The sequence below is a fragment of the Acipenser ruthenus genome, chromosome 29 (assembly GCF_902713425.1).
Source record: "Acipenser ruthenus chromosome 29, fAciRut3.2 maternal haplotype, whole genome shotgun sequence".
In the NCBI taxonomy this organism is placed as follows: domain Eukaryota; kingdom Metazoa; phylum Chordata; class Actinopteri; order Acipenseriformes; family Acipenseridae; genus Acipenser; species Acipenser ruthenus.
This window is the reverse complement of record NC_081217.1, coordinates 14,538,417-14,562,530: the sequence shown is the minus strand read 5'-3', so window position 1 is coordinate 14,562,530 and position 24,114 is coordinate 14,538,417. Positions and strand designations below refer to the sequence as shown.

Sequence of the window (24,114 nt, the reverse complement as noted above, 5' to 3'; positions counted from 1 at the left end):
AGAGAATGGCCCCGAAACGTACTTGTAATCAAGTCCTTGAAGGAAGAAAATAAGATAGAGAGGCCCATATGATTACACAGCAACGGCACTTAGAGGGGGCTCTAAGGAAACAGATGTTAGTGTTGAGAGAGAGTAGAGGAACTAAAGGTCCAGTATAGATGGAAACGTAGCAGAATAGCGCACATAATGCGAAAGGTAAAATGATTGTGGCCGGGGGTCCCGCTGGCTAAAAAGCTTGGATGCCTGAGAAGCTAGGGGAAGTGATCAATATCCCCCCCAGAGAATGGACCTCCGGCTCCCCACTAGAAAGTCCTACACCTGTGAGGGGAAAGAAGACTGCGCCCTGCACAACACTATAGAATAGAAGATAAACAGGACATAGCAAGATTAGTAAGACAACCTAGAAGATAGCCATCTGCGCAGCAGAGGAAAAACCACCTCTCTTTTTTCTCTTTACTTTTTTTTTTTTTTTTTTTTTAAAGGTGGAAACCTCTGGTAGTCCTGGCAGAGAGGGCGCCCTTACTCCGGGCAAGCTAGTTAGGGATTGCTGGGCTGAAATAATGTCTGATAGTGACGTTTGAATGCAGGTCTCAACTGCTGATGAAGTCCAGCAACCTAGAGTTTTAATAAGATGTTGATTTAGTCCTGCTCTGGATTTAGTTGCAGCTCTGATTCCAAATGAGTGAGGAGTGAAGAATTGCTGTGGCAGACCTGATTAGCTAATAAAATTCCAATTATATTTATCATGCAACAGATTGAAAGCACTTAGCTGGTCTGGCAGCGAGATGTGATATAATGACAAGGTACTGTATAGCAATGAATTGAAAACGCTTAGCTTTGATCAGCAGCTAGTTGCCATGGAGCCGGCGCTGGAGTGCATGACGTCACCGAGAGACACGCAGGAGCATAGGCTCTGATGAAGCAGGACGAGCTGCTTTTTTGAGCGTCAAGCCTGATGTTGATGGATGAGATGGCCTCGACCAGTGGCTGCAGTTAGCCCTTGATGTCAGTGAATATCTCTGCGTGTCGGCTGGCAGGCTGGGTGGAGGCGTCCTCAGAGACGAGCGGGTCATCATACAGCGCTCCGAGGCGAAGGGCTGGGCTGGGGACTGCGAGGCAGACTCTGCAGCGCTGGGGCGCCGAGATGAGCGGTCCGGGCAGCTGGAGTAGATCAGCCCGGCCGAGAGGAGTTTTGAATAGAATGGTGCTTCCAAGTAAGAAGGAATGCCTCGATCGGCGACTCCATATCCGAGCAAACAAGCAAGAGGAGTAATCCGAAAGAATGGTCCGAAGTCCGTAAGCAAAGGAGATCTGAGCGAGGGTCATCAGCCAGAACCAATAAAGCGAAACGGTCAAACCAGGTACGTAGTAATAGTAGTAAGGAATCGGCAGCAAAACAAACAAAGCTCAAAAGAGAGAGATTGCTAGAAATGGGAGTGTTTTATAGAGGCAGGGTAGATTGGTTAACCAATCAGGAGACAACAAAATCACGGAATTGATTGATGTGCTGGTAGAGATCGAGTTACAGATAGAGTAAAGGAGGAGAAGTCTCACCTTCTCTCCTTGAAATTCAACCTAAAGGTTAACATTTAATACAGCAAAAATGATGTTTTGTACTGCGCAGCTAACGCTACTGCAGCTTTAATTACGCACTGTGACGTGGCTGCTGAAGTTTGGGGGTGTCTTGGGATGAGAGCATTACCACGGGGTACTTTGAGCAAGTTTCATTGAACTCTGTATTCTGATGCTGTAATTAAAAGCAACAAACCTCTGCCAAAGAAATAAAGAATACCGTAAAGCCTTAACCCTTTGCGGTCCATTGTCGGACCTGGTCCGACATTGCAATTATTCCTATCAGGTCCCATGTCGGACCCTGTCCGACATCATCAAAAAAACGCAAAAAACTGGTTTCTAGTCGTTTTTTCTCCGGAAAAAGACGAAAAAACCATTCAATGGCCGAGTGGGAGGGACAGGAGCCGAGACAAGCCGATAAAAAAAAAAAAAAGGCGTATCTCATGATTAGTCATACCAGCCCCTGGCATACTATATGGGCAGTCATAAGGAAACAAGCTGTCTGATACTGCATCAGTGCACAGAGACTATCACGGACATTTACAGAGCTTTTTTGAGATGTTATAGTAATAAAATAATGACTTGGATTGCATTATTGAGGAGTTCGGTGATAAAACGAGTGATCAGGAGATGATCGATCCGTATGTACGACTATTATTATTATTATTATTTATTTCTTAGCATATGTGAAAGCGATAGCGAACGAAAGGGTGGGGCGGGGCTGGAGAGCCCTAGTGAGTGCTTTGTTGATATGCAGGGCCTTTTAAACCCGTTTGACTGTGAAAAAAAATACTTTTAAAACAGCGCGTCTAAAATTAACTGCACGTGTGAAAATAAATTGGACCTGACGCGCCTGACGCGCACTTAATAAATGGACTGCAAAGGGTTAAATATTTGCAACCTAAATATTTGGCAAATCACACCATAAAACCTGTTGGCGACCTGTGGCAATATATCAATACACTTGCAATACGAAATACGTATCGTTAGTGGAATTTGATATTCATGCCAAAAATGTTTGCTCCCCCCCCCCCCCCCATATGCAAAACACGCATAATGAAAGGCTCAGAAATATTTATGGCTTTACAGTATTGCTAAGAGGTACAAGACAAGAGCGCGAATTAATCTCCCCAAAAATTAACACGTTAATCGCAGGAGTTAACTGCGATTAATTGACAGCCCTAATTATTAGCCATTTACAAAAATCACCACACCCCCTTTGATAGAGAGAGAAAGGATCAATGTTGTAAATCTCCCTCCCGATCACAAAGGACGCTGTGTAAGGGGGGTGGTATGCTGCCTCCTAGATGGACCGCCTTGATGGTAGGTAGAAACCGGAAGGTGACCATATTAGGGGAAGTGCGTAGTTGCAAGTACTCCGGACGACTCCATTGCAATCAGCTGCGGGGCGGCCCTCTATTGGAGAAACCATGGCGACGGGTTGATTGCAGGAAGTTTTGTGGGTACAAAGGGGAAGCAGCTACATCAGTACCGGCCCTTGCGCTGAGAGAATGAGCGACTAGTCGGAGCTGTTCTTGTTGTTTTGTTTGTATTATGTGCTGTTTGTTTTGTGTTCTGTGTAGAGGATTAGGATCGGGAGGGTGCAGCCGCGGAGCCAGCACAAACCCCAGAGCACATCCCGCACAGCACAGCACAGCACAGCGCAGCGCATGCACCACGACCCCTGAAAGAAAGGAGCACAGTTTCGTACACGGAGGAATGTGGTCAAGGAGTGTTTTTCGTTTTTTTATTTAAAGACTGGAACTTATGATTTTTACCCCGATACCATAGTTGGTAGAGTGGTGGATTATTATTATTATTTCTGTTATTTCTAAATAAATCCTGTTTGGACATTGTACTTTGTTTCACTGCACTACTCACATCTTGTCGCCCACCCGCCCCAGGACCAAATCCTTGCAACACCAGTGTTATTAACCATCAGAAAATCTCCATCAATCCCCGAAACTAAACCCTGGCTACACCACTGGCTCCAGGATCTGCGTTGGTTGCCGGTCCGTTTACGGATTGCTCTTAAAACCCTTAAATGAACACACAGGGCTTTAAACGGCACCGGCCTGCTTACCGCTCTGGGCTTCTGGAGAATGATGCTCCTGCCAGATGTCTCAGATCCAGTGCACAGAACTACCTCATGGCTCCCGCTTCCGATGTGTGACTTTGGGCGGGCGTTCCTTTAGCGGTCTGGCTCCAATGCTATGGAACGGCCTCCCCATAAACATCAGAGGAGCTGACAGTTTAAATACATGGAATTAATCTCCTCAGTGCAGTTGTAATAGTTTGCAACTTCATGAAGTGAGCTGTGTATCTGTGTCGCTGTGTTGTTATTTCTTGATTCTAGTATTGGTCTTAATTATTGTAATACAAATTGTTATTACTTTTAAATTATGCAATTGCTTAGGGTACATTATTTTGTTTTTATGAAATGGCTTGGATAAATTAAGTGCTTTGATTGGCTGAACAAGATCACATGACCGTGCGGTAATAATTGTCTTACCGCGCGGCTACGACATCATAGACAAACTTACTTACCTGATCTATTAATATTACTACGCCTTAATAGTAACAATGATCTAAACAGTGTTTCTGTAGGTAAAAATGTCAACATACAACTGAAACAGCATTTAAATCACTCAATCTTTTTTTTTTCTTCTTCATCTCTGTCACTAAGAATTACAGAAATATTGGCAAATATACTGTGGTATTTATTTAGTCAGAGAACAGAACAAAGAAAACTCTGAGGCAAGCAGTAGCAGTAACACTATTCAAACGCCATCTGAGAGATCACCACGCAAGCCTCACTCAGCATGTAATATAGACAGTATATGCAGCAGCAGCATCTGCTTATTAAACTAAATATCGCCTTATAAAACCGACTAGCGAGTATGCAATGTTTAAACCAGACACAACAGATACATCTCACCACTACCCTCCGATTTCAGAAACATATTTAAAAAAAATTCAAATCTCTCCTGCTCTCTGCTGATACAACCGTTGGGCTTTTAAGGTCGGGTTCGGCACAGAATTCTATTGTGCTCGCCGAGGACGGGAAGGACTGTGGCATTGCGCAAACTGACACGGAATTCGTTCAGTCACATATCATCTAATGCTGGTTTACAATCTAGGGAAACCACTCGGAAGCCCCTCCCTCAATGTCAAGTGCAGTGTTTGGCTGTTACATGAATCCTCCCTCAGATGTGGGAAATCAATCTGCTTTCAATTCCCAAATGCCATCTCATCTCGAAAATTTTACTATAAATGGCAATGTTCAATGTAATGTTTATGGCAAATAAGGCAGCAGTGTGGGGTAGTGGTTAGGGCTCTGGACTCCTGACCGGAGGGTCGTTGGTTCAATCCCAGGTGGGGGACACTGCTGCTGTACCCTTGAGCAAGGTACTTTACCTAGATTGCTCCAGTAAAAACCCAACTGTATAAATGGGTAACTGTATGTAAAAATAATGTGATATCTTGTAACAATTGTAAGGTCACCCTGGATAAGGGTGTCTGCTAAGAAATAAATAAATAAAATAAAGTACAAAATATGTACAAACAGTCTTCAGGGACTATTTTTTCTCAGTTGAAGGATACATAATATATTTCTTATTTGTTTCCTTTAAAAAGCTCTTTTGTGTAATTATTTATTTAAGAAAAAAAGTGTAGCCATTTTATAAGCAAAATAACCCGCTCCAGGGTGTGTGTTAAGACAATTCCCACCGCACTTCCTGGGTGTTTGAAGGGCCTTGTGCCTCACAATGTACCCAGGGTGTGTGTAAGAACTGTCTTACCACACACCCTGTCGTGGGCCATTTCTTACATACTTTAAATTAAATGTTTTGTATTTAATTGAATCATGAATGTATTTTCTTATCTATGTATATATTTTTTCATTTATGTACGTTTTATTTTATGTAAACCACGCTGAGGGTCCTTTATTAATGTGAAGTGCGCTATACAAATATTGATTGATTGACACTTGACCTACAGAACCACAGAATACAATTGTGTATGACGCCGAGATCACATAGGGTTAGGTATTTATGAACCACAAACCAAAAAGTTATACAACCCCAATTTCACAGCAATCTAGGTCACAGATCAAAGTGAAGGGTACTGTTAGACTTTGCTCAAGGAGTTTCCATGAGCCCCCCTCACAGAGATGTTTAAAACAGTTACATATGGAATATGAATACATAATAAATGATCACTTACAATTCAGACAGTTTCTCGCAGAACTCCCAAGCATCAGGGCTGATCCTGCGAATAGCATTGTGGCTAACCTGGAGCAAATGCAGCATTCGTAACCCATATAGCCAGCCTTTGTTCACTTCCGTCAGGTTATTGTGTTCCAGCTCCCTAAAACAATTAAATGATGAAACAGAATCTTATATACCATGTATATTGTATATTAGCGCGGATGGATGTTAGGAGATGTTTAAGGATATGGGTGATCACAGTGGGTTGGGCAACACTTGTAGGTTTTAGCATTGGTTTGGTGGTGATGAACCAAGGATGGCAGGGCATTTGTAATATTACTCTAGGCAGGGACACGCAAACCCGCAGCCCGTCAATCCATTTCACTTAGGAAAATATATCGGAAATATTTTTAAAAACTTTGTTGACTTGTTTTTTTCGCATTTATTCGCATTTTTTCGCAAATAGCAGCACACCATTTCATTCATGCTGTGGGGGGGGGATTGCTTCTCATCAGCCTCAGTCACAGGACCCATTCCCAAAACAAGAGGCTTGCTGCAAGGGAGTGACATCACTGCCCTGTGCCCTTTGCTCAGGGGTTTCGCTGTCGCTTGTCACTCTCGTAATTTGCGAATGTTTTTTGAAAGTGACGACAAAAAAAAGTGGAATCACTAGTGACGATCGTTTCTGTTTGTACTATAAAAAAAATCCCTTTTGTTAAGTCACACACAACGTCTCGTTCTTCAAAAGAAGGGATCGCTAAACCATAGTCACTGCTGCTGATGAGATCAGCGCCTCAGCCTCATCGATTCATTGACTCTGCAACATTCTCATCCCGTGGTAGACGACGTAAATGCAGTCAGCCATTCAGCGCCTCAGTTTCATGTTGTGTGTCAGTTACCATGGTAACCCAGACCGCTTTATGAGGCTGTACTAGGTGCTGCTGTAGCTTTCAGCCTCACATTATTCTTTGCAACCTGACAGCTTCTGCTGCTGCGCTTTCATGACTACAGAGAGTTCTGCTCAAACCTTTGCATCCGCAGTGTTCGCGCTAGGCCGTGCCATTGCGCCAATGCCCCGCTGAAATAAAAAAATGTCCCACTGAAATTCTCTTAACACGCTCGTGTGTCCCTCTTCCCTGACCAGACACAATCAATACCAATACGCAGTAAATGAATGCATCTTGTATTACCATGACATGTCTGACGACAGGCTAATCTTTTTTACTTGTTTGTTTACACTTGCGTTTTCATAATTAAACTCCCATGCCATTATTCTCCAGTCCAGTAGAATGCGCTCACACCCTCCCTGGTTACAGTCAGTTTCACAGTAAAGCCTGGACGACAACATCAGGCTTGTTAACAACATGGCCTGGCGCAAATATAACCTTGCATCCCTGTTACACCCGACCATTAATTCTGGAAGAATAAGTAATTAGCTTCAGAAGTGACTGTTGAAATATAGGTTATATTATAGTTGTGCTTAAAAATACTGTGTGCAGAATATTTGTGAAACGAAAACGCATCATTAACTAAAAAAAAAAAAAAAAAAAAGTAGCCTACGGTAACGTTATAAAATATGTATAATATGTCTTTTCTATGACCAAAAATGCTAAAATTCAGGGACAAATTATTCCGTATGTGTTAAGCACCAACTGTCTCTTGACCATTTCGCCAGTAGGCCTATAACGAGCATGATAAAATTATATACATACAGTATATGTGGTTTTATACGGCACTGTATATATGCCTACAATACATCTTGCATTGAGAAAACACCACTGGAATCGGAATAAAGGAAATTATTATGTAATACAGTTCACGTGCAGCATGGTTTTGGTAAGTAGCATTGTCTAAACTATATAATTATGTGCAGTATTAAAATAAGTTAAAAACATAGCAAATCCACAAAACCAATGAAATACATAGTGTATATTTGACATTTTATTTGTAGTGTTCTGTGTAACACAGGCCTATCGTTTAACCTGAAGCAGATATACGCGTTTATCATATTATCAACAACACCAATGTGTGTTGTAAAAAATAAAGCAACAATTGTTTTGAAAACTGTCCAAAATATTTACTTGGTGGCTAAGATTGAAAAATGTCAAGATAAAAATGCCATTTTTTATATGGAAATTGTCAAAATAAAAGGGGAAGCTGGAAGAATTTACCAGTCAGGACAACGGCATTTAAATAGGACTACTATTAAACTGTATCTGTTGGTAATGTGGTTTCTTCTAGCAGTTTTCAAACTGGGGTACATGTACCCCTGGGGGTACTCGAGAAACACATTTTATTCAGTACCACTTGCCAATCTATTGCAAACTTTTGTCATGTAATCAGCGTTTAAATCGCCAACGCCAGACTGATGTGCTGTGACAGAGCGTTCAGTGCACACACAACTAATTTACATATTAAATATGTACATTTTAAATAAGCCCTGTTTAAATTTAATATAAACAGTTGGACGTTTACTGCAGTCTGTCTGGGATACAAAAAAAAGACATTTTAAAAAACTAAACGCCTAGTCTTTAACTCATTTTATTTCCTGTGTGCGTTCATGCCGGCAAGTCGATATTTATTTGTTTCAATGACCCGATTAAAGTTTATTGTAACTTAAGTATTATTGGTTTATTTCAAAATACAGAATGTATGGCCAGTCAGAAACCGCAGTATTGTCATGCGGTCTAGTTTGACATGCCGTTACGTCTGGTGTGAGAGTAGTAAGAGTTTTTAGCTTTCAATCCAGTGAAAAAATGTGGATTGTTTGCGCAATACTAGTACATTACTAGCAAAGGGCGATCAAGACGAAATACCATCAAAGATTAAAAACACCAAAAATGTCTTGCGACTGAAGCTCTCTCCAATTTCCCTGCCATCATCAGTGATTTTTGTGGTAACAAGCAGGGACATCCATCACACTGATACTAGGTAAGCGTTTCATTATTATTTTTTAATTAGCATCAGTACTGTACGTTTTGGTCACCAATAATTTAAAAATGCCGGTAATATGTTTTCGTATTGAGGTCAGCTGTAGAGATGCGTGGATAGTGAACTTTTCTTTGCCTTCTTGTCTATAACTTTATCATCAATATAAATACATGATTGCGGTAAACTTGTGCGCGTGAATTAAAAAACAAAACTGTTAGCCAATACTGTAAAATGTCACAGAAGAAAATCCACTCGTTTTTTCAGTGCGGCCACAGCAAGAGTGAAACAGAACAAACAGAACAACAAGTTGTAGAAAATGAAGACTTGGATTCAGAACACCAGACAAAAAAGAACAAACAAAGTTCACAAGCGTCAATAAAAGAAAAAGAAAACAAGCAGCAAAGTTTCAGCCTTATTGCAAAACTCTGTTTCCATGGGTTGTATATAATATTCTAACACTGTTTTTTTTTTCTTTTTATTGTAAAAAGACATACATGGTATAAGTAATTCATTACGCATTCTGTGTCTGTATGTAGCTTTTCAGGGCAAATAAATCTGGTTCTTGAGTTTTAATGTTCTGAAACTTTACAGCTGTAAATTACCAATTTATTTAAACTGCAGAGCATTATTAAAATGGTTTAATTAAATAATTGTTTTGGTCAATACAGTGATTTAAGGTATAAAATAAAAACAGGATTCATAACACCCTTGAAGACTTGAGCTGTGCGCCAGTAGTGACTACTGAATATCTGGAGTGACTAATGTTTTTAGAAAGTATTAGTCACTAGTGACTACAAAAATCTAGAACCCAGGGGACACCCTGCCTTTGCTACACTGCTAACTGTAAAAACTGAACACCTCATTGGCTAAAATACAAACTGCTGAGCAAAAAGCAAGTCAACGTTGCCCTAAACAAGGACAAGCTCGTTATTAAGGAAAAGACAAAAGTGAAAATGAAACACAGCAGCCCTCTGTAAAAAAGAAAACTCGCAGCATCCAAGAAGAGCACCGAGTTATTAAGAAAGATTGGAAAGAATCGCTGTGTGACTGAAACAGCAGGGCATGCTGATATATCACACACACTCTTTATATTACATGCTGATATATCAGATCCTTTTATCCTTTGTTTATAGATGCCATTTTACTAAAAAAAAATATAATGAACGTCAGAAAAAATGCTTGTCATTCACTTTCTTACCATGTGGACTGGATACCATGCCACGCCTACGACTATATGAACACACAGTGCACCACTGAAGGGCTTGATCGATCGAGAATAACACCCGAATAGCACTGCGACAGGATGGAGTGTGTGGGGACGTCAGGCCAGAATCAGGAAGACAACACTGACACCAGGTACTGCAGGGCAAAGGCGCAGCGAGCACCGTTTATTTAAACCACAAAAATAAAATACCTAAAAAAAAACACTGTGCTCACAGAGCAAAAATAAATAATTAAACAAAACAGATCACGAACACTACAACCGGTCAGGCTGGGCAATCGCCTTCACTGACCCTATCCTTGGTTTAGTATAGTTTCGTTTTTAAATAAATTTCTCTCTCTCTTCTCGGTCTCGTTCCTCCTCTGAAAACCAACCACCCGGAGTGCAGAGAGCTGCAGGTTTTTATACAGGTGACCATCCCCCGATTTAGCAACAAATTAAATCACTTAATTCGGGAGATGGCCACCTTCTGCACGAGGTTTTGAATTATTCCTGGCAGAGGACGAGCACCAACCTCGCCTCTGCCAGAACACGTCCAAACAAAACAATATACACACGGCGCTTCACGATCACATATAAATACAATACAATAAATAAATCCTAACACAAACACAAACACGACACAGGGGTGGAGGGGGAGACCCCATTCTAAAAATAAATAAACAAATAAATGTACAGGGCTCCTCGCTCCATCACATGCACCAATTAGACAAACTCCTTGGAGGCAATTGCCAAACCCCTTCCTTTTTATAATATCCTCCCTTACCCTGGCACCACAGCACTCGGATACCTGACGGAGTACTGTATATAATGAGAAATTACTAAAACTAATCCATAAAAAAAAAAATATGCCTTTGGTGAAATTTGTCATGTCACCTTTTATACCACTTCTTTACTTTTAAAATCCCCATCTCTAATAAATAAATAATATATATATATATAGTGAACAAAATGTGGTAGCCAATGTGTCTTCCAGAAAATGAATGCTGACAGCAGATTCAATGAAAAGGCAAGTTTAATTTGATCAAATAATACTTTCAGAATCCAAAATAACAAACAAAAAAAAAACCTGGCCATCCCAGCACTAACTATACCTTTTCTTTTTGTCCCTTACAAACTCTGCAGAAGCTTGCTTTCCTCAGGTAAAATGATGCAGTTGAAGTGGCTCTACCGCAACAGTGCAGTATCTGTAGTTATTTACGACATAATACTGCAGACCTTTCTTTTGGCCCAGTCTCGGCCCTCCTGGCAGTATTCCACGGGTCACTCCCAGGTAAGTCACATATCTTCTCTACACTCCCCACCATGTGTAAACCAGTGTACTTTGTATCACAGTACTTTCCCAGCCAGTGTTCCCTCCTGCCACTCAGGTGTCCTCGTCCGGGTTGCACAAGGTAAGTATCATTAAGAATTGTAGTTCTCTGTTTTATATCCACAAGTGAGCACTGCCTTGATAACCTTTCCTGCTGTACTGCTGTACAATACTGCCACACCAATTAAAACAGTTCAATTTAAATGCAAACATGTGGTCTTTTCTGTTACTTCATACAAATCTACAGTGTTCCCTTTTTATTTTTATCAGCACAGTCCAAACCGATAATACACTGCCTAAAACTAAAGCAAAACAAACGTCTTGTATCATGTGGTTTCTAGTCCCGCTGTGCCGGCCTATTTAATAACAAAGTCCTTTGGTTCGTGGTTAACACATCACCCCCTCACTCACCGTTGTACAGCGTTTTATACTTCTTGGTTTTACTGGATTTTCAACACGGGTACTTTGCTGCAATTCTATTTCCCATTCACAGTATCGCTGACCCAGTGTAAGCACTCTGCTTCAGCAAGGTTACTTTTATCACCGTCCTGGCTACTCCTTTTATTTACCACACCATGGTATGCACTCCAGCGCTCCACAAACCAACACAAGTATGTAACTTTTCTTTCCTTGTAACCACATGTACAATGATGAAAGCTGGTACTCCCTGACTCCACTCTTCAGTTAGACAAACAGGTTCCTTTCTTAAGAACATAAGAACATAAGAAAGTTTACAAACGAGAGGAGGCCATTCAGCCCATCTTGCTCGTTTGGTTGTTAGTAGCTTATTGATCCCAGAATCTCATCAAGAAGCTTCTTGAAGGATCCCAGGGTGTCAGCTTCAACAACATTACTGGGGAGTTGGTTCCAGACCCTCACAATTCTCTGTGTAAAAAAGTGCCTCCTATTTTCTGTTCTGAATGCCCCTTTATCTAATCTCCATTTATGACCCCTGGTCCTTTTTTCTTTTTTCAAGTCAAAGAAGTCCCCCGGGTTGACATTGTCTATACCTTTTAGGATTTTGAATGTTTGAATCAGATCGCCGCGTAGTCTTCTTTGTTCAAGACTGAATAGATTCAATTCTTTTAGCCTGTCTGCATACGACATGCCTTTTAAACCTGGGATAATTCTGGTTGCTCTTCTTTGCACTCTTTCTAGAGCAGCAATATCCTTTTTGTAACGAGGTGACCAGAACTGAACACAATATTCTAGGTGAGGTCTTACTAATGCATTGTAGAGTTTTAACATTACTTCCCTTGATTTAAATTCAACACTTCTCACAATATATCCAAGCATCTTGTTAGCCTTTTTTATAGCTTCCCCACATTGTCTAGATGAAGACATTTCTGAGTCAACATAAACTCCTAGGTCTTTTTCATAGTCCCCTTCTTCAATTTCAGTATCTCCCATATGATATTTATAATGCACATTTTTATTGCCCGCATGCAATACTTTACACTTTTCTCTATTAAATGTCATTTGCCATGTGTCTGCCCAATTTTGAATGCTGTCTAGATCATTTTGAATGACCTTTGCTGCTTCAACAGTGTCTGCCACTCCTCCTATTTTTGTGTCGTCTGCAAATTTAACGAGTTTGCTTACTATATCAGAGTCTAAATCATTAATGTAGATTAGGAATAGCAGAGGACCTAATACTGATCCCTGTGGTACACCACTGGTTACCTCACTCCATTTCGAGGTTTCTCCTCTAATCAGTACTTTCTGTTTTCTACCTGTTAACCACTCCCTAATCAATGTGCATGCATTTCCTTGAATCCCTACTGCGTTCAGTTTGAGAATTAATCTTTTATGCGGGACTTTGTCAAAAGCTTTCTGGAAATCTAAATAAACCATGTCGTATGCTTTGCAGTTATCCATTTTCAATGTTGCATCCTCAAAAAAGTCAAGTAGGTTAGTTAGACATGATCTCCCTTTCCTAAAACCATGCTGGCTGTCTCCCAGGATATTGTTACCATATAAGTAATTTTCCATTTTGGATCTTATTACAGTTTCCATAAGTTTACATATAATAGAAGTCAGGCTTATTGGTCTGTAGTTACCTGGTTCGGTTTTGTCTTCCTTTTTGTGGATTGGTATTACATTTGCTATTTTCCAGTCTGTTGGTACAACCCCTGTGTCAAGAGACTGTTGCATGATCTTGGTTAGCGGTTTGTAAATAACTTCTTTCATTTCTTTGAGTACATTGGGAGGATCTCATCCGGCCCAGGGGATTTGTTTATTTTAAGAGCTCCTAGTCCCTTTAACACTTCTGCCTCTGTTATGCTAAAGTTATTTAAAACTGGATAGGAACAGGTCGACATGTGGGGCATGTTGTCCGTGTCCTCCTTTGTAAAAACCTGTGAAAAGTAATCATTTAATATATTTGCTATTTTTTTTTCTTCATCTATGATTTTGCCATTTGTGTCTCTTAGACATTTAACCTCCTCTTTGAATGTTCTCTTGCTGTTATAATATTGGAAAAACATTTTGGAATTGGTTTTAGCCCCCTTAGCAATATTGATTTCTATCTCTCTCTTGGCCTTTCTAACTTCCTTTTTGACTTGTGTTTGCAGTTCCAAGTACTCTTTCTGTGTGCTTTGTTTTTGGTCCCTTTTAAACGCTCTGTAAAGTGCCTTTTTTCGCTGAATATTTTTTTTTAATTGATCTATTAAACCATTTTGGCCATTTTGTTTTAGATTTAGATTTGTCTACTTTTGGGATGTAATTGTTTTGTGCCTCTAGTACTACATTTTTAAAAAACAGCCACCCTTTTTCTGTGGATGTTTTCTCTATTTTACTCCAATCTACTTCTGTTAGTCTCTGTTTCATACCTTCGTAGTTTGCTTTTCTAAAATTGTAAACCTGAGCTTTAGTCATTACTTTTGGGGTTTTAAAAAATATTTCAAATGAGACCATGTTGTGGTCTGAGTTTGCCAATGGCTCTCTGACCTCTGTTTTAGTTATTCTGTCTTCATTATTTGAAAAGACTAAATCAAGGCATGCCTCCCCTCTAGTCAGTGCCTTGACAAATTCCGTTAGGAAGCAGTCATTTGTCATTTCCACCATTTCAATTTCGTCCATCGTGCCCCCCATTGGGTTTTCCCATTTTATATGGGGGAAGTTGAAATCCCCCATTAGTATGGCTTCTCCTTTTCTACACGCATTTCGAATGTCATTGTATAACAGATTATTTTGCTCAGCGTCTGAATTTGGCGGTCTATAGCATGCTCCTATTATTATGCCCTTTGAATTTGTGTCCATTATTCTGACCCATATTGATTCTGCATTGTTTTCTTTGTCCTGATTTAACACCTGGGCTTCAAGGCTATTTCTTATGTATAGCGCTACCCCTCCGCCTCTTCTGTCCTGCCTGTCTTTCCTATACAGTGTGTACCCACTAATATTATATTCGTCTCCGTCACTCTCAGACAACCAAGTTTCTGTAACACCTATCACATCGTAGTTGCTTGTTAGTGCTGTAGCTTCAAGTTCTAACATTTTGTTTCTGAGACTTCTAGCATTAAGATAAATACATTTAATAGTGGTCTTACCTGAGTTGTTGCCCTTGTTTTGATGTGGTCTCCCTTCTGTTTTTTTGTTTTCTCCCCCCTTCCTTTCTAGTTTAAATGCTTCTGTACCGCCTGAAGGATCCTTTCTCCGAGTAGATTGGTTCCCTTTCTGTTTAAGTGCAGTCCGTCCCACCTGTATAGATAGTCCTTGTTGTAGAATGTGCTCCAATGTTCAAGAAAGGTGAAGCCTTCCTGTGTGCACCACGATTTCAGCCATGCATTTTGATTTTGTATTTCCAGCTGTCCATATGGTCCTTTGCAAGGCGCCGGCAGTATCCCAGAAAATACCACAGTTTTGGTCTTGTCTTTTAATTTCCTTCCTAGCTCTCTGAATTTGTTTTGCAGGGATCTTGGCCTGTCTCTTCCAATGTTGTTTGTACCAATGTGGACGACTACTACCGGGTCATCTCCTGTTCGTTCTAGGAGCCTGTCCACATTCTCAGTGATGTGCTTGACTGAGGCTCCTGGAAGGCAGCATACTGTTGTAGTAAGGGGGTCCAAACTGCGAACTGAACTTGCTGTGTTTCTCAGTATGGAGTCCCCAACAATCATGACCTCCCTTCTTTTTGCTGCCTGGTCAGCACTGTTTATAGGGTCCTGGATGTTGTTTCTTTCATTCTCGTGATGTTGGTTTTGGTCATCTAAATGTTGAAGTGGCTCAAATGTGTTGGATGTCTGGATTTCTGGTGGTTGTGTTTGACGAAGTTTCTTTTTTTCCCTGCTTCTGCCTATCTGAACCCAGCTGTTTCGACTCTCTTCCATCTCCCTGGTGGCTTTCAGTCTGCTAGGGGTGCAGACTTCCATGAATTGTGGGTGTGTCAGCTCCTCAAGCTCCTGTTGCTGTCTCATTTCCTCCAGCTCCTTTTCTAGCAGGCTTAATCGCTGAAGCAGGTCCTGGATGGTGCGGCACTTTACACAAATTTGGTTGAGCTCTGTTGGGTTTTCTCGGATTTCCCACATCATGCAGTTGTCACAGATTACTGGCTTGAATACCATTTTTTTTTTTTGTTTAGTTTAGCTTCTGCAGCTGTCAACCTGCTTTCAAACTGCTTCTAACTGCGTTGTACTTGTCCACTCGTACTTCTCCCACGATGTCGCTGGGAAGTCTGCCTGCCTTTTGTTTGTTTGTGTTTGTGCTGCGTGCTGCGCTCCTCCCCCGTGTCCCAGAACGCCGCGGGATTTGAATCAGCTGCTCCGAGTTTCAGCTGATCAGAAAAATACACGCAGCTGCAAGGCTTTAAGCTGCAATGTTTTCTGATTAAAGCAACTCCAGATTTAAAGATGTAACTCCTCCTTTCTGCTTCTAACTGCGTTGTACTTGTCCACTCGTACTTCTCCCACGATGTCGCTTCCACACGCTGTCGCTTGGAAGTCTGCCTGCCTTTTGTTTGTTTGTGTTTGACTGTTAATGTCTTGACTGTTTAATAGTTTGGTTGCCATTGACGACACGCCGATTCCTGTACCATACTCATATAAACACTCCCATAACTGGGGGGGGGATGTTCAGTCCTGTTGCCTGTAACCAGATCCTGACATCGTACTTCCTCTCAGCCCCTAGACCCACGTCTTCCTCTTGTACATCCCCTTTTTATAATCCATTAAATTACAGCCTATCTGTTCACCTGCTTCTCTCATCCCTGCCGACTTCTGGGAAATTGAGTTTTTATTCTCTGTTCTCTGGCTGCTATTAACAAACATTCAAGTATGTATTTTCTTATGTGAGGAGAACGTCTCAGTAACCCCACGTTTCTGATTCCTTTCCCTCACATCATCCCGACCATCTCTTATAATAATAATATATACACACGCACGCACGCACACACACACAAAGGCAGTCCTCGCACTTACCACACAATTGGTTCCTCAGAGTCGCGTTGTAAGTCGAAGCACATGTTCTCATAGGAACAATGCTATAAATTGGGGTTACACTCCTGACTCTGGCCGATAATACATTTTTACAAAAATTACCCCTTATAGTGTACTCATGAAAATATTTATTTAACTCTTTACACTCAGCCAGTTGATTTTGGGGTGCCGGCGCCCTGGTGGTTACGCGCATATTACTCAGGCACCTACCTGGCTTGTTTAACCCTTTGCGGTCCATTCATTCAGCGCATCTCAGGTCCAATTTATTTTCACACGCGCAGTTTATTTTAGACGCGCTGTTTAAAAGTATTTTTCCCCCACAGTAAAACATGTTTGAAAGGCACTGCATATCAACAGGACACTCAGTACTGTATCTCCAGCCCTGCCCCACTCCGTTCGCTGTATTTTTCACATACTTCTTCATAGTCGTGCATACCGATAAATCATCTCCTGATCACTCGTTTTATCACCAAACTCCTCAATAATGCGATCCAAGTCATTATTTTATTACTATAACATCTCAAAAAACTCTGCAAATGTCTGTGATATTTTTTTGAGCGCTGGATGCAGAAGCAGCTATCTTGTTTGCTTATGTCTGTGTTATCTCTGTGGTGTTGGGGCTATCTGTATTTCTCAGACACGGCCCCTTTTTTTTCCGGCTTCTCTTGGCTCCTATCGGTCTCACTTGGCCATTGAATGGTTTTCTCGGCTTTTTCCAGAGAAAAAACTACTAGAGACCTGTTTTTTACGTGTTTCTGATGATGTCGGACAGGGTCCGACATTGGACCGGAAAGGGTTAAAAAGTACAGACTCATGGCTTTCCAGACTTATTCAGTGTGTGTATGCGGTACGCCTAGCCAGAAATACGACCGCCTGAAGTTAAGCCCCTCATCATGTGACATTCTTCTTGGCAGATTTGCTCCAGGTTGTTCAGGTTGGTTGGACGACGCTTGTGGACCGCAATTTTCAAATAGTGCCACAGATTCTCAATGGGATTGAGATCAGGACTTTGACTGGGCCACTGTAGGACATTCACCTTTTTGTTCTTGAGCCACTCCAATGTTACTTTGGCCTTGTGCTTGGGATCATTGTCCTGCTGAAAGGTGAATTTCCTCCCAAGCTTCAGTTTTTTAGCAGACTGAAGCAGGTTCTCTTGCAGTATTTCCCTGTATTTTGCTCCATCTATTCTTCCTTCAATTTTAACAAGATGCCCAGTCCCTGCTGATGAGAAGCATCCCCACAGCATGATGCTGCCACCACCATACTGCACTGTAGGGAAGGTGTGTCTTGAGGCATGGGCAGTGTTAGGTTTGCGCTACACATAGCGCTTTGAGTTTTGGCCAAAAAGCTCTATCTTGGTCTCATCTGACCACAAAACCTTTTCCCACATCGCAGCTGGGTCACTCTCATGCTTTCTGGCAAACTCCAGACGTGCTTTCAGATGGTACTTTTTGAGTAACGGCTTCTTTCTTGCTACCCTCCCATTCAGGCCAGTGTTATGCAGAGCTCTTGATATGGTTGACTGGTGCACCATTACTCCACACCCAGCCACTGAACTCTGTAGCTCCTTCAAAGTGATTGTTGGCCTCTCTATGGCTTCTCTCACAAGTCTCCTTGTTTGAGCGCTGAGTTTTGAGGGACGGCCTTTTCTTGGCAGTGCCTGGGTAGTGTGATGCAGCTTCCACTTCCTGATTATTGATCCAACTGTGCTCACTGGGATATCCAAACACTTGGATATTATTTTGTATCCTTTCCCTAATCTATGCATTTGTATTACTTTATCGCTAACTTCTGTAGAATGCTCTTTGGTCTTCATTTTCCTTCAGATTCACAGCCTGACCAATAATCCTTCAACAGTGGGGTTTTTATCCAGAAAATGTGACAGCAACTTTAATGGTTCACAGGTGGAGGCCAATGGTAAGGTAATTGTGTCCTTGTTAGGACAGTTTCTTTCATCGGTGTAAACTGGGAGCTTCCACAGCACAGGGGTTGAATACTTATGCAAGCAAGATATTTCAGTTTTTTATTTTTCTTAATTTTTCCCAACATAAAACCAATGTCACCTTACAATAATTGATTTTGAGTTTCAGGGTTTTAAAATAAAATATCAAACAGAACGAAATTTCAGTGTACCATTTGTAATTCAGTAATATGAGAGAATTGGTCAGGGGTCTGAATACTTTTGCAAGGCACTGTATATGTGTATATATATATATATATATATATATATAGACACACACACACACACACACACTGCTGTGCAAAAGTTTTAGATCTGTTGCATTTTTCTACTCTGATGCATTATGAGCATCAACAGTTCACTGAAAGCCTCCACTAGTGTTTTCTACTATTATAACAACCTTGCCTTGCATAAAGAATGAAAAACATTGAGTGAAATAGCTCACATCACTTGATTTTCAAGGTGTGGTATCTGAAGCATAATCAACAAGTACAGAGAAACATCATCTGTAAATTGGCAAACCATGGACTGGAAGACCCAAAAAGCTGTCCAGCAAGGATGATACTTGAAGATAATATCCTTAAGGAATAGAAAGACAAGCATTGAATTGACAACAGAACTGGCAGAAGGCACAGGTGTCGTTGTCCATCCATCAACAGTCCAAAGCATCTTTGACCATTGTTCCATAGTCCAATGTCTGTGTTCTTGTACATATTTTAGCCTTTTAGTCTTGTTCCCCTTTCTTAACAGAGATATTCTTACTGCAAAACATCCTTTAAGTCCTGATTTCAAGAGTGACCTTCGTACTGTTGATTTGATGGACAGAGACATATATATGCCTGTGTATGTTGCAGCCAAGGGATAAAGTTGAATTTTTCTTTAGTAATATGCAGCCCGCTATACACATGAGGTTAAACTAGCTCTCTGGATATGTGGCCTGTGATAAGTTTGGTTGCGCACCTTTGCTCTAGGCAAATCCTACAGCAAGTGTCCTTGAACTGCATCAACTATTACATTGCCAGCAACAGACAAAAAAAAAACCCTTATCATTGTATATTTAAAACATTCAAATATTTTAATTTCTTGACCAGGTACACAGTGAGGAAAGAAACTTCCAGCTCCTCCATATTAAGAAACTTACAGCTCCCTCCTCCATATTATTAAGAAACTTACAGCTCCTCCATATTATTAAGTCCGAAAAAGGCTCCATCCATAAGCTGGCTGAGTCCATTACGCTGCATCTTCAGCGATTTCAAGGAATCCAGCCCTTGGAATGTAAGACTTTCGATCATCTTAATTTTGTTACGTTTTAATTCCCTAAAAGCAAGAAAGATCAGTACAATTTAGTGTTCTTGACCTGCAACATTTACACCTGTGGTATGGAGATGCCACGTTTTGATGTCTGAATCGTTGTCAAGTTAAAGAGTAAGTAGCGGGGTTCTGAAAAATAGCGTTATACGTCCCACGTGTTGTTACAACTATTAACATACCTGCAATTTTTCTTTTCGTTGTTAACATCAAAACAACTTTTTACACTTTTAAATTTAAATCTCTCTCACAGGTCTATTCAAGATGTCTGCTCTACTGCACTGGGGTTTGAGATCAGAGGCGTGTCCTCGCTCTGATCATTGCCGGGAGGCAATTTTTTTTTTTCCTACCTGTATTCCTGAAGAGACACGCCCCAATGAAGCTGGGGCAGAGACGAGGGTGTGGGTTCAATCGAGAGAGAGAGAGAGAGAGAGAGAGAGAGAGAGAGAAAACCCACACCCTAGTGATCAGAGAGAGGACACCCCTCTGATCTCAAACCATTCCAGTAGAGCAGACATTTTCAAAAGACCTTTGAGAGAGACTTTCCATTTATACCTGTAAAAAGGTGTTGGAATGTTACCAATGAAAAGAAGAACTCCAGGTACGTTATTTAAACAGCTGTAGCAGCACATGGGGATGTGGAACGCTAGGTTTTTCATAACCCTGCTACTTACTCTTTAATGCAAGTCAATTTCATGGAAATAATTATCCTGAAACTGGCAAAGATTTTTTTACCTAACATACCCAATTAGTCCAAACCAAACCCCAATACTTCTTATTCATCAACTGAAAGCAAATGAACTACTTACAAGTATTGTAAGTGAGGAAGTTTAAAGATCTTCAGCGGGAGAAAGGTGATTCTGTTTCTGTTCAGTTTCAGGACCACCAAGGAGCTAGAAATATTATCAAAGCATCCGGGTTCCAAAGTGGTAATTCTGTTGTTACTCAAATTTCTAACAGACAAAATCAAGAACAAGAAAAAATTAAGACATAAACAGTAAAACTGACGTGTTTATTAAAATAATGGGGAGAGGGGGGGTGTATTAATTTGTGAACAAAAAAAAGCATCCTCGGTGGCTTAAAATGTTGAATACAGCCGTATCACTGACAGGGCTTAAAGAATACAGCCGTATCACTGACAGGGCTTAAAGAATACAGCCGTATCACTGACAGGGCTTAAAGAATACAGCCGTATCACTGACAGGGCTTAAAGAATACAGCCGTATCACTGACAGGGCTTAAAGAATACAGCCGTATCACTGACAGGGCTTAAAGAATACAGCCGTATCACTGACAGGGCTTAAAGAATACAGCCGTATCACTGACAGGGCTTAAAGAATACAGCTAAATACCAAACAATAACATTATACAGCAGAAACTTACACAAATGTAAATAAGCCACACAATCTCAATATGGCAGCCATATGAAGTCACTTTTTATATTTGGTGGTTATCAAACCCAGCAAATATGAAATCATTACCCACATGTTTTGATATGAAATACAAAAATAACTGGCACGAAAGGGTTCCTTTTTCTTGAACAATACCCACAATCCCACTTGACCGTTGCAAATGTTTTGTTATCCCGCCGAGTGGGTACAGAATGTAAGCAGGTTCAGAACATGGCTTTGTGTTGCTCTCTGTTCAATTTCAATCACTCTGCACATCACATGAAAAACATCATTGGGTTAAATCTTGTGATAAATATCTTTCACTTTTAAAAACTTACAAATATTTTAGCTGCATTGGTGGAAATGAGGCTGCTTGTACTTGTGAAATCAGGTTTGAGCTGAGGTCCAAAGAATCCACAGAAACATAAGGCTGAAGGTGATCTGTGATGATCTCTGCAATTCTGTTATGAACTCTGCAAATTCAAAACAGTACAAACAGCTACTAATGATGCCTGGGTTTATATCAGTACAGTATTCATGTCCTCAATTCATGACACATTTACACTAAACCTATTTAATAAGGAAAGACTCATTTTTCTCATCAACAGTTTGTAATGTCTTCTTGTTTCTTACAACAGGCTAAAGGTTAATGTATTATTTCAGATTGTTCAGACATTTTTATAACATGCTGTCTTTGTAATACACTTACAATGACAAAACTGTTATGTTCCAAGTTGATTGTCCAAAGAAGGGGACTGCCGTCAACTCATTGTAGTTCAAGCTCCTGGAAATGTAATTATTTAAAACTGATTGAGTTGTACAGAGAACGTAACTTCACAACACAAACTCATAGATGCATACACAAAACACACAGCATGTCTGCCTGATCAGCATCAGAAAAATACTAAGATTGAGTCAGACTTGGATGAAGCCCGTTTATTCGTTCAAACACTGAACATGCACTTCAAGAGACGTGTGTAACCCTGCACTAACCCAGTTGAGCAACGGAAACTGTGTTGCACAGTAAAAGGGATAGATAGATAGATAGAGAGATAGAGATAGATAGAGAGATAGTTTTGTTTTTACAGTTTGCAGAATGGACATATAAACCACACTGCTAGCCATCCATCAAAATCAAAGTCTGCAAAATAGATCATAGCAGTCTCGAACCAACGTGTCCGTCTCCGCTGCGCCTTGCCGAATGTTTATTCACTCTCATAGGTGCTTATTTGCTAAGCTGGTGTGCAATCAGAACTCAACTGACACAGGTTGACTTCTAATTATTTCTGATAAGCCTTCATCTACACAAAAACTATGCTACTGCAACCACAAAAACAAGTTATAATATAATAATCTTTTTCATGTACTTACAAGTATGTTATCCAGCCTGGTGGGTCAGAGGGCGCCTCTGTCAGTTTTCTCCTACTACAATCCAGCATCATAAAGCCATTCTCCCCGGCGCTACAGGAGCAGGGATGCGGGCAGGAGGAGGCGAGCCCCGGAGCAGAAAGGACCGACGCAAATACTAGTATCACTGGGGGAGTGAGCCACCAAGCCGCCATTTTGGTTCTCAACATTAACAAGAGGTGCCTTATATATATATATATATATATATATATATATATATATATATATATATATATATATATATATATATATAATTTAACAATAATAGTACACAAATAAATAAATAACTTTGCACTAGCAATAAACTCGCGATCTTCGGATCCGATCCTCTATGATAATATCCGGCAGCACTGCGCACCAGTTTCACTAGTTACAAGGGCCATCGATTTCCCAGTTTCCGCTTTGTTTAAGTTAATACAGGCAGCTCTCGCAAGCTCTGAAAGAATCTATCAAAAAAAGTTTCATATTATCCAGATTCAAAATATCGTTTTCATAAAAGATGTATCTGCATAATAATACCACTGCACACGTATTATGTATTTCTTCTTTCCGAGTTTCTTTGAAGATAAAGCGCCTCACTTCAGGACTGGCACTGCGCCGCTAGGGAATGTTTACTGTTAAGTTATTGGTCAGTCGTCTAGTCAGTTAAAGCATGCTCTGTTTTCTCATTGTACAATGCACCAAAGACTGCGTATAATGATTCTGATTGATCAAGAATAACGTCAATCAACAAGACCACCACCCCCTCGTCATGCATTCCTTTCGGGAGATATCATAGATATAGAAGGCTTCTGCAGCTATGGTCGTGTTCTTCTATCCAAGACGCGGCTGCGCTTGCTGCTCCTGGCTGCTCTTTGCTTGACGTCACACGCAGCACCTAGAGAAATCCCATCCCAGAGCTTGCTGCGCTGTGGCTGCTCTTTGTTTGACGTCACGTTGCTGCAAGTAACGCCTACTCCAAACCTTTGGGAAACTTACCAGCAGCATCACCTATTTATACTCTAGAATAATTAATAACTTATTCTATTTATTTGATGTATATAATGAAACGTAATTACATTTGATTATTGAATTTATCACAATGTATCGCACATGGGGATTGCATTTATTTGCAGTCCATTATAACCTAATTTTATTTTTTAAACACCCTATAGTTTCTGGATTATCAGACTATACAGCGTCAGTTTGATGTAATTGTTGGACATTAACAGTTGTGTAACACGCTCTTTATTTAATTAAATTAAACTCTTAGGATGTGTTTTACTAGTGTATACATTTTAGGATAGCACTCATTTTTAACGCTTCCCCTTGTTCTATCAAAACTATCGATTATCCTCCCGCCCCTCACATCTCCTCTGATAGTCTGTA

The 24,114-nt window shown here is 40.6% G+C and overlaps 1 protein-coding gene across 2 annotated transcripts in view; it reads right to left on the bottom strand.

Annotated features, from left to right (window-relative positions):
- LOC117431108 (leucine-rich repeats and immunoglobulin-like domains protein 2) overlaps positions 1-23,696 on the bottom strand; it is a 60,651-nt gene extending 36,955 nt beyond the window's left edge. For both annotated transcript variants that reach the window (XR_004548644.3, XM_034051748.3), the window contains exons 1-6: positions 22,711-23,696; positions 22,049-22,123; positions 21,678-21,812; positions 20,758-20,901; positions 19,814-19,957; positions 5,797-5,940 (exon numbers count right to left, since the gene is read on the bottom strand). Coding sequence is in view for 1 of the 2 variants with exons in the window: in XM_034051748.3 (XP_033907639.2) it covers positions 5,797-5,940; positions 19,814-19,957; positions 20,758-20,901; positions 21,678-21,812; positions 22,049-22,123; positions 22,711-22,916 (848 nt within the window). In the remaining variant the exon portion in view is untranslated. The remainder of the gene's footprint in view (positions 1-5,796; positions 5,941-19,813; positions 19,958-20,757; positions 20,902-21,677; positions 21,813-22,048; positions 22,124-22,710) is intronic.
- Positions 23,697-24,114: the final 418 nt, after the last annotated feature.